The sequence below is a fragment of the Cololabis saira genome, chromosome 6, assembly GCF_033807715.1.
Source record: "Cololabis saira isolate AMF1-May2022 chromosome 6, fColSai1.1, whole genome shotgun sequence".
Taxonomy (NCBI): Eukaryota; Metazoa; Chordata; class Actinopteri; order Beloniformes; family Belonidae; genus Cololabis; species Cololabis saira.
In genome coordinates this window covers 19,994,011-20,013,164 of record NC_084592.1, presented here as the reverse complement: position 1 = coordinate 20,013,164, position 19,154 = coordinate 19,994,011, and the positions used below count along the sequence as shown (strand labels likewise).

Here is a 19,154-nt window from a genome sequence, read left to right as displayed (position 1 = left end):
TGTTTCCCCCAAAGATCCCATGTTCCAAGCAGAGCCCATATAGACAGGAAAATACCAGTGTGCAGATTGCATTATGAACCATTTAGGTCTGAGTGCTGTGGGGCTGAATTGTCTTCTAATGCAGCCTGTGATTTGTATCATAGAAAAGCTCACGATGTGAAAGAAATATGCTTGTGTAGATTCTCAGTTATCCAAGTCATGGTAATCCATAAAGGCTTTTCTTTTAGTTGGACTGAAACACATTTTTCTTAATTCAGAGTAGGATGATAACAGAGTGGTCATTTTTTATAAATCTTTTTTTCAATTTCAGCATATTAGCTCATGAGGTTGTTTTTTCTGTCAGATTTCAAATTAGACAATGTCCTCAGCTCCACAGTTGACTGTTATTTTTGCACAGTTGTAGAACACAGAAACAGAATGAGTTGATTGAAGCACAAACCTTCACCACAGCAACATCAATGAATCCAGCATATCATACTAACATGCTCGCATCACAGCCAGTCCTGCATTAGCTGGACTCGCAGCAGCCAAGTGCTCTGCATTCTCCAGGAAGACATTCAAGCTGTTTTCATAGCAGCTATTAGCGGGACACACCCTGCAGAGAGCAATTCAACAAGCTAGGTTAGTGCTGAAAAAAAAACGTAGGTTTCAAGTGATTTCTCATTTTAAGATGTTTTCTGTTTTTATCTGGTAGATAAGTGATTACACCGACGTGCTAAAAGAGTAATGTGGTTAAGCAAGGATTAGGACGGTTGAGTGCAGACATTTGTTGAACCAAAATCAAGTTAATGACAAGGCTAAATAGTGGAAAATGTATTGTGAAATCCTCGGCTACTTTTCTGTTTACAGCCACTCATCTCCAATTGTTTGTAGCATGTTTGTGGTTTTTTTGCAGTAATAATTAAGACATTCACATGTGTTTTAAGATCAAATATTACACTTTTTTTTTCTTGTTAGCACTCATGCACTTGTCATTGAGACACAGATCATTTACACAGCAGATTCAGTTCAGAGTCACCAGCTTCTAGCGTTTCAGCTGTCAGCAGGGTTCTCTGCCTTTTTCACCTCACGGTTCTCCATAAAGTCTCTTGGAAAAAGTGAATACATTTCTTCCATTACCGGTCTGGAAAAGCAGCCTGCATCCACCGAACCACAATCAGCCTACTCTTCCACACAATTGAAAACAGATTTCTTTGGAATCCTCCTGGAAACAAAGGTTTAAAAAAAAAACAGCGGATCTACTCGATCCCTGCTACGTAGTGCATCAACTTCAGCTTTTAAAATAACTTTTGAAGCTCTTGCTTTTGTTGACAGTCTGCGTGTGGAGGTTATTGCCCTACAAGTAAATTCCTCCCACTTTGACATCATGGAGCCAATGTTAGAGGAAACAAGGTTGAGGAAAAATCCTCCAGAAAGAAAAATACAACAGCACATATTTACATCAGTTTTTTGAAACTATGTTGATAATTAAGAATAATACTGTAGATAAGCTCGAAAACACAGAGAAGCATAATATGACCACTTTAAGCACTACCAGACTAAATGTCTCGACTATTTTTAAGTTTTCACAAAGTTTTTTAAGAAGGCATTTAGCAGTCATCTGTTTCAGTGGCTGTTAAAATACAATTATCTGTCTTTTGTTAATCTCTTAAATCAAAGTAACTTCTCTTAAAACAAAACAAAAGTAAGTAGATATGTTCTGTGTGTACTGATCTCTTTTTTATCTGCTATTTTGGATTCCACAGATCATAGAAGATGATGAGGAGCTCAGCTCTTCTGAGGGCAGCACAGTAGATGGTCTGCCAGCTGGACAGGGAATAGATATTATGGAGTTTGAAATAGAAGAAGCTATGGATCCTGATGCCTGCTTCCCTCCAGGTGATTTTCTAAAAGCAATGTAGCTTTCATCCGTTGCAGCCTGGGTTGTAATCAGATTTCTGCGTAATATCCGGCTAACCCATCATCTCACCTGTGTCCCTCGTCAGGCTGCGTGCAGAAGTTCAAGTGTTGTCAAGTGAATGTGGATGTGGGATGGTGGAGGGTGTGGTGGACACTAAGAAAAACCTGCTTCAGGATAGTGGAGCACAACTGGTTTGAGAGTTTCATCATCTTCATGATCCTACTCAGCAGTGGAGCGCTTGTAAGTCTCTGAGATCATCTCTGCAAAGTACAATCAATCATTTTAAAAGGTCCCACATGATGTCATTTTGAACTACAATTATCCCAAAGAAGAACTGGGAAAAAGGCAGGAAAAAGCATTGGTTTTATTGATCACACAGCTTCTTTTTTCTCTTTTTACCGTCTCTCTTTGAACAATTCCCTCAGCTACATCTTTGATACCCGGACTCCTCTTTTTTTGAAGCAATCATTTTTGATCACAGCAGGTGTGCCAACCATACAAAGTTGTTCAGCCTGCTCCAAGAAGGTGTTCTATGTCCAGTTAGCAACCTCTGTTGAAATAATGACAATGAAGATTGGTGTGCTTCTATTTCATAATATCATCAATGGTGTAAAAGATCCTACAAATCCTTTTCAAACCAATTCAAGTCATCCATCCATCCATCCATCCATCGTCCGCCGCTTATCCGTTCCCGGGTCGCGGGGGCAGCAGTCTCAACAGAGATGCCCAGACTTCCTTCACCCCAGACACTTCCTCCAGCTCTTCCGGGGGGAGTCCGAGGTGTTCCCAGGCCAGCCGAGAGACATAGTCTCTCCAGCGTGTCCTGGGTCTTCCCCGGGGTCTCCTCCCGGAGGGACATGCCTGGAACACCTCCCTAGGGAGGCGTCCAGGAGGATCCAGTCCGATGAAGCCAACAGGACAACGTCATCCGCAAAAAGCAGAGACGAAATCCTGTGGTTCCCAAACTGGATCCCCTTCGGCCCCTGGCTGCGCCTAGAAATCCTGTCCATAAAAAATTGTGAACAGGACCGGTGACAAAGGGCAGCCCTGCCGGAGTCCAACATGCACCGGGAACAAGTCTGATCTACTGCCGGCAATGCGAACCAGACTCCTGCTCCGATCATACAGAGACCGGACAGCCCTTAATAGAGGGCCCCGGACTCCATACTCACTGAACGCCCCCCACAGAATGGTACGAGGGACATGGTCAAATGCCTTCTCCAGATCCACAAAACACATGTAGACTGGTTGGGCAAATTCCCATGAACCCTCGAGCACCCTGCGGAGGGTGTAGAGCTGGTCCAGTGTTCCGCGACCGGGACGAAAACCGCATTATTCCTCCTGAATCCGAGGTTCAACTATCGGCCATATTCTCCTCTCCAGTACCCTGGCGTAGACTTTCCTGGGGAGGCTGAGAAGTGTGATCCCCCTAGAGTTGGAGCACACTCTCCGGTCCCCCTTTTTAAAGAGAGGGACCACCACCCCGGTTTGCCACCCCAGCGGTACTGTCCCCTTCCTCCATGCAATGCCGCAGAGGCGTGTCAACCAAGACAGCCCTATGACATCCAGAGACTTGAGGTACTCAGGGCGAATCTCATCCACCCCCGGTGCCCCGACACTGAGGAGCTTACGAACCACCTCGGTGACCTCGGCTTGGGTGATGGATGAGCACATCCCTGAGTCTACACTCTCTGCTTCCTCTGTGGAAGGCATGTCAGTTGGGTTGAGGAGATCCTCAAAGTATTAATAATAATAATAATGACTTGGATTTATATAGCGCCCTTCTAGGCACCCAGAGCGCTTTACAGAGATCATTATTCATTCATACACATTCTCTCTGGTGGTGGTAAGCTACATTTGTAGCCACAGCTGCCCTGGGGCAGACTGACAGAAGCGTGGCTGCCATATCGCGCCTAACGGCCCCTCCGACCACCACCAACATTCATACACATTCATACACATTCACACGGGGCAAGGTGGGTAAGGTGTCTTGCCCAAGGACACTACGACAGCAAACTGGGACAGAGCGGGATTCGAACCGCCGACCTTCGGATCATTGGACGACCCGCTCTACCACCTGAGCTACTGCCGCCCCAACGGAGGCGGCAGTAGAGGCGGCGTATTCCTTCCACCGTCCGACGATGTCCCCAGTCGAGGTCAACAGCTCCCCACCCACACCGTAAATGGTGTCGGCAGCGTACTGCTTACCCCTTCTGAGGCGCCGAACGGTCCGCCAGAATTTCCTCGAGGCTGACCGAAAGTCTTCCTCCATGGCCTCACCGAACTCCTCCCAGACCCGGGTTTTTGCCTCCAGACTGCCCGAGCCGCGGCTCGCTTGGCTTGCCGGTACCCATCTACTGCGTCAGGAGTCCCACAGGCTAACATAGCCCGGTAGGACTCCTTCTTCAGTCTGACGGCATCCTGTACTTCCGGTGTTCACCACCGGGTTCTAGGATTGCCGCCACAACAGGCACCGGAGACCTTGCGACCACAACTTCGAGCCGCTGCGTTGACAATGGAGGCAGAGAACATGGTCCACTCAGACTCGATGTCCCCCGCCTCCCCCGGGATCTGAGAGAAGCTCTCTTGGAGGTGAGAGTTGAAGATGTCCCTGACAGAGGGCTCAGACAGACGTTCCCAACAGACCCTCACAATCTGTTTGGGTCTGCCCGGTTTGTCCAGCCTCCTCCTCTGCCAGCGCATCCAACTCACCACCAGGTGGTGATCAGTTGACAGCTCAGCCCCTCTCTTCACCCGAGTGTCCAAGACAAGCGGCCGAAGGTCAGATGAAATGACAACAAAGTCGATCATTGACCTCGGGCCTAGGGTGTCCTGGTGCCACGTGCACTGATGGACACCCTAATGCTTGAACATGGTGTTCGTTGTGGACAAACCGTGACTAGCACAGAAGTCCAACAACAAAACACTGCTCGGGTTCAGATCGGGGAGGCCGTTCCTCCCAATCACGCCTCTCCAGGTATCACTGTCATTGCCCACGTGAGTGTTGAAGTCCCCCAGTAGAACAATGGAGTTGGAGCACTATCCAGTACTCCTCCCAGGGACCCCAAGAAGGCCGGGTACTCCGCACTGCTGTTTGGCCCGTAGGCACAAACAACAGTGAGAGACCTTTTCCCGACCCGAAGGCACAGGGAAACGACCCTCTCGTTCACCGGGGTGAACTCCAACACATGGCAACTGAGCTGAGGGGCTATAACCAAGCCCACACCAGCCCGCCGCCTCTCACCCTGGGCAACTCCAGAGTAGTGGAGGGTCCAGCCCCTTTCAAGGAGCTGGGTTTCAGAGCCCAAACTATGTGTGGAGGTGAGCCCGACTATCTCTAGTCGGTATCTCTCAACCTCACGCACAAGCTCCGGCTCCTTCCCCCCCAGCGAGGTGACATTCCATGTCCCCACTGCAAGGGTTTTGGTCCAGGGATTGGGTCGTCGAGGCACCCCGCCACGAATGCTGCCCAGCCCACATGGCACCAGCCTATCATGGACCTTCCTGCGGGTGGTGGGCCTACGGGAAGGCAGGCCCACGTCACCATTTCGGGCTGAGCCCGGCCGGGTCCCATGGGCAAAGACCCGGCCACCAGGCGCTCGCGTTCGAGCCCCAACCCCAGGCCAATTCAAGTCATGAAAAGTATAATATGGGACCTTCACGCCTCACAAAATGTTCTTACATGTTTGGCTTCAGAGAAATTCATAGTATTGTTAACATGCTCGACTTGATTTCTGTATTTTTCATCAGGCTTTTGAGGACGTCTACATTGAGCAGAGGAAGACAATTAAAACCATCTTGGAGTTTGCAGACAAAATCTTCACCTATATCTTCATCCTGGAGATGCTCCTGAAATGGGTTGCGTATGGATTTGCGAAGTACTTCACGAACGCCTGGTGCTGGTTGGACTTCCTGATAGTTGACGTAAGTTGAAACACCTCAATTTATTCTGAAAATGCAGCTACGCCACTGCGCTGTACCACCAGTGCTGGACACAGGAATGAACAAATAAATTAAAAGATGGGAGTGAAGATAAATTTAAACGAAGAAATAGTTTTGTTTCATTTAATGTGATGCGTTGAAAAACCTGTTGTCAAAAGAGTTTTTTTAATTATGTTTGGCAGTGTGCATGATCTTTCTGCTGTGCTTATGAAATGTTTGTGTGTGTGCTTGATCTCAAGGTCTCTCTGGTCAGTCTGACGGCAAACGCTTTAGGGTATTCGGACCTCGGCGCGATCAAGTCTCTGAGAACACTGAGAGCTCTTAGGCCCCTGAGAGCCCTGTCACGATTCGAGGGAATGAGGGTAAGAGGAACTGAACACCCCACCCATATAAATCATACCACCAGCTCATCACACAGGCTCAGAGGCATTTCACACCTTATAAGATACAACATTTAACACAATGTCTTCAAAGTAATTCACATCCCTTTCTTTAAAAACAATTGTGTGTGAGTGGGTGTGGTCGTGTAACCGGTGAATTTCTGCACTGTGCTGGTTATTGACTTGCCGTCACACAGTAATCTCTTGGAGAAACAGTCTCCGTTTATTTACTGAGAATAACAAAGAAAAAAGAACACCATGTAAAACTGACCGCCCCAGTTCCTCCCCTACAGGGGAATTGTGAAAAAAGTGGAGGGGGTATGAGAGCCCAACGAATTTATAGAAGAAGATACAGGACGGAAGGCTTATGATGTAAAGTGAAATGCAGTGATTTTTAGAGATCCCTTCAGGTATGTTAACACTTAAACAGATTTGGTGTCATTATAAACCGAGGTTTAAGTGTTCCTGGTTACATTAGATAAAACGTATTCTTTTGCCTTTCAAGATTGTTTTTTTGATTGATATCAGATTTAAACAGTGAAACGGCTTTGAAAAGAAAAAGCTATTTTAATCTGGCTACTTTGGGTTTGTCTGAAAAAACAGATTTTCACTAGCAGGCAAAAGATTTATTGTGGATAAAGAGTAAAGATGGAGGAGTTGTTATTTGCTCTGTAACTTCTGCTTTTGTCAAATTTTAATGAGATATACTTTGTAATCTTCAGCTACGGTGGTGGGTGGATTTTATGCATTTCAAGCCAGGACAAATGTTTACAGTATACGGCGTTACGCTGACCTCCTCCTGACTGCAATAACATACTGTATTTAACTGTTATGAGTGTGGCTTATAGATTTTCTTTTGATTTTTCTAAGTGGGACTCATGAGCTGTTAGGACTTACCTGCAGTAAGAGAGTGTTCCCATGATCCAGCCCTCTCACTTTGGAGATTCAGAAAGCAATTTTGATGGGAATTTTAGGCCAACATTTTTACCATCAAGTAAAAACTCTGACTATTCTGTCGTGCTTTTGCACCAAACAGTTACCGTTGTTGTGCCACAATCCACGAAAAAAAAATCAATTTATAGACTAACTAAATGTACTCAACTACATTTTTGTTTAAAATGATACCAAGTCTCTCACGAGGGAAATAATTGGCACTTTTAGTACATCTGGTATTGGTGCAACATGTGGCACTTGAGTTTTGAATAGATGATGTCAACTTATGTAACTGAATTATCTGTGTTGTCAGCTGCTGAAATCAGTGAAGCGCGTATTGACTGGCTGCACTCTTATTGAGGGAGTCGATTTTTACAGGATTATGCCTTTTCTAATGTGGCACCCAGTGAATTCCTTCATTTGTTTTGCACATCTTTAAATGTGCATCAGTAACCTCACATGTGGATATCTTTCTGCTTTATATTCAGTTTCAGAGTTTATTTAAACTTAAGTATGTTTCTACAACTGCTCTTCAAAAGAGAGTTCTCTTTGATCAATCTCAGCCTCCTATGTTTATTTTCTTTTTCTTACTAACACCGTTCCTTTACAGCTATGGTGTTAGCCGCATCTATGATAGGATCTGGTTGTATGTTAGCAGAGAAGCATCACCCATCCGGGGTCCATTGCATGCCATTACCAGTGCGTCATGTTGTGCATCAATCCTAAACTGTGTCTCCTCCCAGTAGTGGAGGTGAGTAATGTTCGTGCGTTGATGTGCAGGTGGTGGTCAACGCCTTGCTGGGAGCCATACCCTCCATCTTCAATGTGCTGCTGGTGTGTCTCATCTTCTGGCTCATCTTCAGCATCATGGGAGTCAACTTATTTGCTGGGAAGTTCTACAGTTGTGTCAACAGAACCACAGATAAGCCTTTCCTTCCAATAGAAGTGAAAAATAAGAATGATTGTACAAACCTGGGAGAAGAAGTCGCTCGCTGGAAGAATGTCAAAGTCAACTTTGACAATGTTGGAATGGGTTACCTCGCACTGCTGCAAGTGGTAAGGGACTGAATCGTCTGGAGAAGTATCTGGCAGTTACATGCGTGTATTTCCAAATATTTTTGTCATTTGTTGAATTAATTTCTACACAGGCTACATTCAAAGGCTGGATGGACATCATGTATGCTGCTGTGGACTCTCGAAGCAAGGTCATCAAATATACTTTGTTCAGTTCACCGCAACTACTTCTGCTAAAATATGTTTAGATCGATAATCTCCAATCCAGTACAGGTCATCAATGCCCCGCATGTTTTAGATATTTCTCTGTTCCCTCACTCCTGATTCAGTGCAAATGGCTTAACAGGCTTCTTGAGGCATTTAATGCCTAGCCAACGGTGATCCACTCATTTAAATAGGTGAGTGAGAGCAGGGAAACACCTAAAACATGCAAGGTAGTTGCCCTTGAAGAGTGCATTTCTTTACATATAATAACGCTAAAAATGATTAAAACATTGTGTTACAGCTAACATTGCCTTCTGCATGTTTCAACTATCGTGTTAAATAGAAATGATGCTGATACGTATAGAATCATTTCTTTTGCTACTTAATCATCATATAACGGGCTACAGAAAATGACATTTTTGGAGCAGATTTTAAATTTATAGTTAAGTGATGGTTCAAGAGAGTCATTAGATGAATATTATGCAGGCAACTCACTGCACCTTAGGTCTAAAGAGAAAAGGTTCACATTCTAATGTATCTGTTTTCTCTCTCTATTATAGACGGGAGAACAACCATCATATGAAATCAACTTAAAGATGTACACATATTTTGTTGTTTTCATTATATTTGGAGCCTTTTTCACCCTTAACCTCTTCATTGGTGTCATTATAGACAATTTCAACCAGCAGAAGAAAAAGATAAGTATCCAGTCTTCTTTTGAAACATAGTTTTGCTATTTTCGTATTATGCGGGGATTTAACATGAGTCTCGTCCGCCGTTTACTTTGGAGGTCAAGACATCTTCATGACTGAAGACCAAAAGAAATATTACAATGCCATGAAGAAGCTGGGGTCAAAGAAACCACAAAAACCAATTCCACGGCCATCAGTACGTAGCATTAATAATAAATGCTTCTAACTTAAGCTGTTGATATTATCACTTGTCCCAGCTTCTACAAATTTTTGTTTTACATTTTCCTTCTTTGTGGTGTGTTTATTTTAGAACAAGATTCAGGGATACATCTTTGACTTCACCACCAAACAAGCATTTGACATTGTGATTATGGTTCTTATATGGCTTAATATGGTAACCATGATGGTGGAAACTGCTGAGCAGTCGGACGAAAAGGCTGTCGTCCTCCGCAAGATAAATATAGTGTTTATCGTCATCTTTGCTGGAGAATGTTTGCTGAAGATGATCTCACTTCGCCAGTACTTTTTCATGAATGGCTGGAATATATTTGACCTCATTGTAGTCATCCTGTCAATCATCGGTATGACCTGCCCCCCTTTACTCCTTGAGTCTAACAAACTGTTCGTCTGTGAGGAGACCTGATTCATTGCACGGAGTGTAAAATGTTTTTATTTCTTTCCGTAGGTCTTGTTCTCGCAGATGTTATCCAGAAGTATTTTGTCTCACCAACGCTGTTCAGAGTCATTCGATTGGCTCGGATTGGCCGCGTCCTCCGCCTTATTAAAAGTGCCAAAGGAATCCGCACGCTCTTGTTTGCCTTGATGATGTCACTTCCTGCCTTGTTCAACATTGGCCTCTTGCTCTTCTTGGTGATGTTCATCTATGCCATCTTTGGCATGACAAACTTTGCCTATGTCAAGAGGGAGAGAGGGATTGATGACCTCTTCAATTTTGAGACATTCGGCAACAGCATGATCTGTTTGTTTCAGATCACGACATCTGGAGGGTGGGACGGCCTTCTTGCTCCAATTCTCAATAAAAACAAAGATGATTGTGACCCTAAAATGGAGCACCCCGGAAGTTTTGTTAAAGGAAACTGTGGAAATCCTGCAGTTGGAATTGCCTTCTTTGTGAGTTACATCATCATCTGCTTCCTCATTGTGATCAACATGTACATTGCCGTCATCCTGGAGAACTTTGGCGTGGCCACTGAGGAGAGCGCTGACCCGTTAAGCGAGGATGACTTTGAGATGTTTTACCAGGTGTGGGAAAGGTTTGATCCCCTTGCGACGCAGTTTATAAAGTTCAGTATGCTTTCAGACTTTGCAGATAATCTGAGCGCACCTTTACGTGTTGCCAAACCTAACAAGATCGAACTGATCTCGATGGATCTACCAATTGTCAGTGGTGGCCGCATTCACTGTCTGGATATCCTGTTTGCCTTCACGAAGCGCGTTCTAGGTGAGGGTGGGGAGATGGACATTTTGAGGGGGCAGATGGAGGAGCGCTTCATGGCCTCGAATCCTTCCAAAGTGTCATATGAACCCATCACTACCACCCTTCGCCACAAACAGGAGGATATTTCTGCCCTCGTCATTCAGAGAGCATACAGACAATATACTATGAGGAGTAGACTCTCTGACATATTGGATCTTGAAGCTAGAAAGGACGAAGAGCTTGCTGACAAAGAAGACATTCCCACAGACAAACATATTTCTAGTTCTGATAAAACCGAACAGACTCCTCTGATGGACGAGTCTTCGTCTAATTGTGTAACGACAAATGGAAAAAACAAATATGAAAACGACAGAAGTGAAAAGGAGGTTGTGGGCAAAGATGTCAAAGAAGAAGATCTATAGAAGAACGCCGGAGGTGGAAGAAACTTTTTAACTAATGACAAAATGTTTACAATTTTGAAAGTGACCGTCGACCTCAGTGCGGATGACCACTATGCCACAAAAACTGTGCTTATTTGAGTTCGGCATCTAAACGTGGCTCATTCAGGCTGTAAAGAAACCGTTGTGGAAGATTTGAGGAGGTTCAGTGCTTTAAGGTGTTTGCAGAAATTTGCAGCGTTAGTTAAAGTGCTCTGAAAGACACATAGTTAATGTTTTAACTCCTACTGCAGTTAGTTCTGCTATCCAGTGTCTTGAAATATTGTTATATCACACTCACTACTGAATTATTAACAGGTTGTTGTTTTTTTGTTGTTTTTTTTCAAGCATAAAAGTGTTATTAAAGCATTTATTGCTTGGTCAACTGACTTTTTATAATTCTTTTTTTTTTTTTTATCTTTGTGTCGTCACCTCAGGTACAATATTTTCAATGAACGCACAGCTGTATGACTGGTCTTGTTCACTGCTTAAGAGCGTTTAACATAGTCAAAAGCCATCATCAGAGTTTGAGTTGTTTAGAAAATCAGACCTGCATGAATGGTCCTCCATGGTTATGCATGACAAAAAAAAAGTTGTTTTCACCATGCTCTTTCCCAAGCAATCATGTTCTACATTGCAAAAGTTTATCGTCACCTTTTCTTTCTTTTTTTTGTTTGTTTGTTTGTTTGTTTTTTTGGACATGGCAAAAACATAATCTTAGTCAAATGAATGAAGTGTGCTGATTATATGTGCTCATCAGTGCATAAGCAGTAGCTCTTTATTTGATCATCAAAAGCATTTACATAAGCCATCTGAGTCTCCACTACTAATGATGTTAATTATGTACCAGTTTTATTATAAAACCTTTTTGTAAGAGGTTATCGCCCCAAACAAACGCAGCATTGGACGGTGTGTAACTCACCTGGTTGAGCAGGTGCCCTCCGTCTCGGCCCCAAGCCGCCTATCTGCTCTCTCTCTCTTCCTCTGCCCCCATCTCCTTTTGAATTTCTGTCAATAAAAGTCACTGGAGGCACCGAATCTGTAAGGAGAAAATGAATATGGCCTTTAATATTATCCATTTGTAGAATAGCAACCTGAGAGTTTTTGACTTTTCCCAAATCCGAGCTTTGTTGTGTAAACTTTTTCTTTATGTCCTTTTGTTTTCTGTCTCGATGGGCCATATTCTCTAATGATTATACAATAATTTGATATGAAAGGATTCATGTATATTACCTGTGATGTAAAACTGCATATAGTCTGTATCTTTTGTTGTATTTCAGAGGAGATATAGATATGTTATAATGATGTTTGTTTCATGTTTGTTTGTTTTTTTAAAGGAAAAAATCAGAAGTATGTGCTATGGGGTTGGTAGTGTATGTGCTTATACACTTTTTCGCAGTTTACCTTTCAGTCTTTATCACGGCAAATATCGAAGATGGATGAAAGATGGCTCAGGATATTTTGAATGATCTCAAGGAAATGGGCTCTTGCTATTTCCTGTTTATGTTTACATTTTATATTACTGCTTTGTACAACAGCCACTTTAAACTATCACAGATACATCTGTGGTCTTCTGCTATATAAGTATAATTCCATTGATGTAATTACATTTTAGCATGTCATTCAAATATGCTACACTTTATGCACAGTCAAGAATGTTTTTATGACATAGACGTAAACATCTCTATTATTTATATGCATAATATGTGTAGTGTATAAATAAATAAACTGCATGCAAAATATTGCCATTACTCATTTAAATAAAAAGGTAAATTATTGAAATAAAGATTACATTAAGGCAAATGTGGCTTCCAAATTCATTTATCGTAAAAAAAATTAAAGAAATATGTTACTCAAAAGCAGACACAGATTCAAAAGACTGATTTTGGTGGACTCGGGTGAGTTATGCTTTTGTCCTGGCCGGGAGTGACTCGACATGGTAAAACTGTAGGGAGCCCTAACTAAGACAACATAAAAGCCTGCTATTTACACTAAAAATATCCCCGACAAGAAAATCTTGCAGTTTCTTAAGATGTGGATATTTTACGGGTGTCAAAAAATAGAGCTCAATCAGATGACATTTGATCCACAATAATGTGAATCACAGTGTAATTGAGAGACAAAAGGCCAGGGTTGCACTAGATCAGCCAGTGGCTGCAGAGCTTTCCCAGTAGGTTTTCAGGTTTTTTTTTTTTTAATTTTTTCAGCACTAATTCCAGGCAAACAGAGCCAGCTTCACTTCACAACCTCCACTGCTTTAATCCCATTCCACTGGTGAAGGTCTGCAGTAATAATACGATGAACTTTAGAGACTGAACAGAGCCTGTCTATGCTCCGCCCACCTTCATGGCACTCTGGGAGTTTGGTTCTCGTTGCACCACAACAGGCCTAGAGGTGACAGTTATAGTTTTTTCTAATCTCAGCACTATAGTTTCCACCTACGAGTGCAGTTGTGAGAACTACTACTTACGACTGAATGCTTTTCCTGCGGCATCCTGCCTGAATGCCATAGAAGCTGATATTTCTGCTAAATCCACATGCACATCTTCAATTACATGAGCCGTAATGGAGAGTTTGGGTGCATTGAACTTGCATTTGTTTTTATATTTTTCAGTCTTAAGCAAGTGGAGGTTTTCCTGCTTAGAGAACATTGGAGATGCGGGACAACTTTAGGAAGGAAATATAATACTCCTCTGGTAATTATCTGTACAACTCACGCAAAAGCATAATCAACAAAGTGTTATCTCAGAACCTTCAAATGTTAAAGTTATCAGTTTCCATTTCCTAAGAGAAATGTAATGAGCACTCAAACTGTAAATGATACTGCTTACAGAAAATCTAATTTCTTTTAACAGTGAAAGCACTTTCAATTGACCAATCGAAAATTATTCTCATGTTTAAAAGGGGACATGAACGGAAGACTCAGTGTTAAAAACAATTTCATACCAAAAGTGTGATCCCTGACCTGAAATCCTCGAGGAATTCAGGAAGTAAAACTATCAGACCCTCAACGTGTCTCAGTGGCATATTGACTGCAGCCTTCCACTCATTTCCTACCTTAACACCAGCTCTTAAGTGTTATGTAAGTCAAACTTAGTAAAAAGAGTGGATTCAAACAGAGAAGAGGAAGTGAAGATGCCGAGTGGAGTCATTGTTTTAACTGTTATTTGACCCCCTGGAGTCATGACTAAATGGCTAATGACTAAATGTATCCCATCAAAAAAAAAAAAGAGACACCACCTACTGGAGATAATGAAGACTTAATGAGTCCTGGTCCTGAGGACTTTTTAAATCTCTCAGGTTCGGACAAGTTATAGAGACGACAATGAGGAAGACATGCTTGAGAGAGAGAGAAAATATGAGAAAAAAGGAGCAATGTCATGATTTAGAATTAGCAAAAGAGAGATCAGTCACCTCTGGCTCAGGTTTGGCCATATAACATGGCATGGCATGGTGCAAGGGTGTAAATACAAGAAACAATTCAGTCTTGGTGGTTACCTGTTTTGAGCAATCTCACTGATGGATGTTTCCTACATGTATATGTATATATATGTAATGTTTGATCTTTACTATTTTGATAACAAATTCAAAGAAACAAGGTTTATTTATACAGGTATAAGTTAAGTACAATAAATGACTGCTTATCTTATACCATGATCTAATAAAACCACCTTTTAGGAGCTCAAGATTTGACAACAATCAATTTAATTTGATCACCAACAGGTAAGTATGGATATATTTCACTGGGGCATGAAAAGGAGTAAATTAAAGTTTTGTGAATGTTTTTACACACATACTTATTCAGAGGTTTTAAGCTTGAACATTAATACCATAGCACAACTCTGACAGCCTGGTGGGAATTCCTTAAAGTAGCTAAAATTTCACTTTTTCCATGTGACCGTACACCCATACGGAACAACCCAGATATCCTGAAAAATGATAAAAAGATGGTAAACTTTGCTCAATGGAGAGATCAAGGAATACGGTATCTACAGCATGTAATCATAGGTGGACAGTTTGTACCTTTTAATACACTGTTCAATATGGATTTAGCAGTAATACATTTTTAGAATACCAACAACTTAAGGCCATAATAAATAAAACATATAAACTTAACCAATTGGACCTACAACTTCCTGCGAGGATAATAGAATTATTGAACCTAAGCACTCTAAAGTTGTTATCAAAACTTTACAGGTTAGTGTCTAAAATAGATAATTCAGTCTCTTTTTTTTTTTTATATCCCGGTTTTTTTCCCATTTTTACCACCCCGTGCTCCTACCTAAGTGACAGTCCTGGGCATTGCCATCCTCTACCAACCCCTCTACATATCTACCAGCCCTGCACTGAGCTCAGGTCTCCTCCTTAACCTGAGGAGTGAGCAGGCCGCATCTTTTCACCAGACAGGGTGGGGTTTCTCCGGCCGGACGTAGCGCGTGGAAGGATCACGTTATTCCGGCCGGATCCTCCCCACCCCATCTGGCGCCCCGGTTGGCCAGAGGTGGCATGTATAGCCCAGGACTGTGTGCATGTTTTTGTGAGGGTAGCTCCCTTTAACTACCCAAGGGAACACGGGGAGAACATGCACACAGAAAGATCCTTTCTCCAACCCCACCCAGGGTGTGGGCGCTGAAGTCATGGGGGAACTAACACGCACTTCAGCGCCCACAGCGTCCCCGGCGGGAATCGAACCCAGGACCTTCTTGCTGTGAGACGGCTGCACTACCAGCTGCGCCACCGTGCCCCGATAATTCAGTCTCTTTTCCGATTTCAAAATGGGAGGCGGATCTCTCTCTTAACACCGACCAGATTTCTTGGTCACAAATATGTTTAAATACTTTCACTATGACTAAGAACTCAAACTTACAACTTATACAGTACAAAGTTCTTCATAGAATACATTATACAGGACAAAGGATGTTCCAGATGGGCTTTGTCACCTCTAACACCTGCTCACAGTGCATAGAGAACACCCCTGATAATTATATGCATGCTTTATGATTTTGTACACCGGTACGGAGGTTCTCATGGGGGGGGCTCGGGTGGGGGGCTGTGGCTAGGGCGTCTCCGGTTTTTCCCGTCCCCCCTGCTGCCTCTGCGGCGGGGCACCCCTCTGGTCCTGGAGGGCCGCTTTTGTGGGGGGCAGGTGCACTTGCCCGCGTCGGCTCTGTCTCTCCAGGCAGGCTGGCGTGGGGGTCGTTGGCCTGGAGGGTGAGGGCCTCCTGGCCACGTGTCCGGCCCGGACCGGGTGGCCGGGGTTTGCCGGGGTTTGCCTGGGTAGCGGTCCACGGGATCCCTGGCTGCCTCTTCCCGTGTCGTGGGGGCCCCACCCGCGGGTCTCCTCGGCTGCCACTCGGGGGGGGGCGGGCCTCGCTGGTGGTGGGTTGCCTGCCGCCCTCTTCTTGCCCTCTGTGGGGTTGCGGGTGGCCTGGGTTCCGGGTTCTTCCTTGTCGGCCTCTGGTCTTGCGGGTGGCGGGGTTGCCCCCCTCCCCCCCTCCCCCACTATAGATACAGTGGAGCTTTGATAGGATTATTATTACACACACACACACACACACACACACACACACGCACATATCCACACACATACATACACATAGCCACATAGATATATACACACACACACACACTCACGTACACACACACACACATATACATATATTCATACATGCATGCATACATACACACACATAGCCACACAGATATACACACACACACACACACACACACACACACACACACACACACACACACACACACACACACACACACACACACACACACACACACACATAGCCACACATACATATACATATACACACGGAACATACAAACACATAGCCACACATACACATACACACACACACAGCCACACAGACATATACACACACACACACACATAGCCACACAGACATATACATACAGGCACACACACACATAGACATACACACTGGCTTGTTCACCTGCATGCTTGCTCAGTAGTTTTTGGGGTTAGTTAGTCGCGGGAGCTTAGCTCAAACTGTGATTAGATCTCGAGATTTGGATCGATTGCTGCTCGTGTTTTGGTCGGCTCCGTGTCGCGTTCATGTTTCGTTTGTGGTTTTTGTTGCAGATTTCCAGTCCTCGACGTGTGCCTCCGTGTGTTCTTGCTTCCTTGTTTAGCAGTAGATGTCACCCCCCCCCCCCCGCCCCCCAAAAAAAAAAAAAAAACTCACAGGGTGTGTATGTGTAAATATATATGTATGTGTATGCGTATATATATGTATATATATTAAATATAGTAACAATGCACTTATATATGTCTTAAGTTTTTACCAGCATGGTATCAACCATTAATATGTGTGCAGACAAGGTAAAAAAAAAAAAAAAAAAAGCTTGAACATTCATTGTAATATTTTGTAACATTTTTAAAATACATAGTCAGCAAACCATAATCAACATTGATGTTATCTCAGAATCATCTGATGTTGAGATGATCAGTATATATTCCATAATAAAAATGTAATGAGCACTCAAATTAGAAATAATCTGTTTACAATAAACTGAATTTCTTGGACAAACGAAAGCACTTATAAATGTCTGCCATTCAGCGATTATGTTTGAGTGACATATGCTAATGAGAAAATGTTTCTTAGAAATAAATTAGCCACAATCTACCAAAAGGAGACATTCAGGATTGAAAGTGTTTGCACGCTAAATACAATTTTAATTCTCCTTTGCGGGATGTTTCAGCAAACTTCTAATGCCATCAATAATAAGCCAGAATCTGGTTTCTGAGTATGCTTCGTGGCTCTCTGTTGGAAACTATAAGCATCTTAAATGGATGGAACATTTATTAATTATTAACAACAATCCAAATATTCATTATTGTCCAACGTTGCTTTTGCCTATTGCGGTTGCTGAACCTTGAGAGCAGCAAACAAGAGGATGATTGCAAAGTGCTCATTATTCCTGCCATTTTGTCAAACGATTATCACTTTGCACCGCACCCACCCGCAGTACTTGCTCACTTGTTGTTTTCCTGACTGAGCCATCAGCGCAGCATTTGGGCTGTTTCTAACTGTTTGCCAGTAACTCTTTGACATTATCACAGAAAAAAATTAGCAATTAAATGTCTGGATTCTTATTTTGTGCCATATTTTTTTAATATCGTCCACCTACCTATGTGTAAGATTTAAATATAGCTCAAATCCGCCCACAGCCTTACTAATGGCAACAAGTGGGGTTACACATTGTCTATTTTAATTGCCAGTAAATCAGGAATGATTCTGCAGATTCTCCTTACTTGTTGCCCGGCAACGTGACGGCAAGCTCCTTTGTTAGACTGCATTAGGGTGGAAGGTCGGAAGTTGGTCTGCTGTCCCCTCCCCTGGAGTCTTGTGTGCTTGGCAGGACATGTGGACATGTTTATGTGGAAAGATGTGTCTATGGCTTGGTTCTGGCCACCGGTATGCAGGGGAGGGCGGGTAGAGAAAAAACATTCAAGGAGAAATCTGAGAATGCCACCCATAACAGCTCTGTAATTCTATTTGCTGCAGATAGATGGGCAGAAAATCCCATTATGTGAGATAGTGGAGAGTTTCTCTCTCTACCTTCCCAATGTGCTAATAGACAAGCACAGACTGTCAGAAATATAGTTTTCTCTATGATCACAACCTCCAAGTCTCAGGCATGTACATACATTCATGCTTAAAAACAACATTGAACTGATAAATCTGTCCTCCTTTACTTCATTCTTATTCAGATGCTACGGGGTGGAGTCATGGCTAAGCAGAGAGAAATGCACCTGTTGTGTTTTTAGGACAGAAAGCTCATCAGTCCACTTAAGTGTAAAGCAAACAGATTTCTTGTTTTATTGCGACACTCATGGAAAATGGAAATAAAATAGTTTGTTAGTGAGATGCTTGTATAATTGAGCATGGTGCTTTGATCAATGATGGTCTGTACAAACCACAATGGACGTAGCCATTAGATTGTTATGGCAATATACCCTTGGGGTCCATACTCCATCGTTTTCCTCCTAATAGGCTTTCAGATGCATTCTTTGGGAGTGCAACAACAAATGCAGTATTTATTGGCCTTTGCTAAGTACAAAACCTCAACTGTCTCATTTTAACCACCCTGAGCTTTATATATTATTTGAAAAAAAAATATTTAATTGAAATTGGAAATTGGAACAAAAGAAAGATCAGATTTAATACAGTTAATAAATTA

General features: G+C 43.0%; 1 protein-coding gene across 1 annotated transcript in view; it reads left to right on the top strand.

Moving 5' to 3' along the window:
* Window positions 1-12,682, top strand: part of scn1laa (sodium channel, voltage-gated, type I-like, alpha) — a 39,273-nt gene extending 26,591 nt beyond the window's left edge. The window contains exons 18-27 of the mRNA XM_061723571.1: window positions 1,746-1,878; window positions 1,986-2,140; window positions 5,651-5,824; window positions 6,082-6,204; window positions 7,936-8,211; window positions 8,304-8,360; window positions 8,934-9,071; window positions 9,157-9,261; window positions 9,376-9,646; window positions 9,751-12,682. Coding sequence (XP_061579555.1) covers window positions 1,746-1,878; window positions 1,986-2,140; window positions 5,651-5,824; window positions 6,082-6,204; window positions 7,936-8,211; window positions 8,304-8,360; window positions 8,934-9,071; window positions 9,157-9,261; window positions 9,376-9,646; window positions 9,751-10,925 — 2,607 coding nt within the window. The 3' untranslated portion in view covers window positions 10,926-12,682. The remainder of the gene's footprint in view (window positions 1-1,745; window positions 1,879-1,985; window positions 2,141-5,650; window positions 5,825-6,081; window positions 6,205-7,935; window positions 8,212-8,303; window positions 8,361-8,933; window positions 9,072-9,156; window positions 9,262-9,375; window positions 9,647-9,750) is intronic.
* Window positions 12,683-19,154: the final 6,472 nt, after the last annotated feature.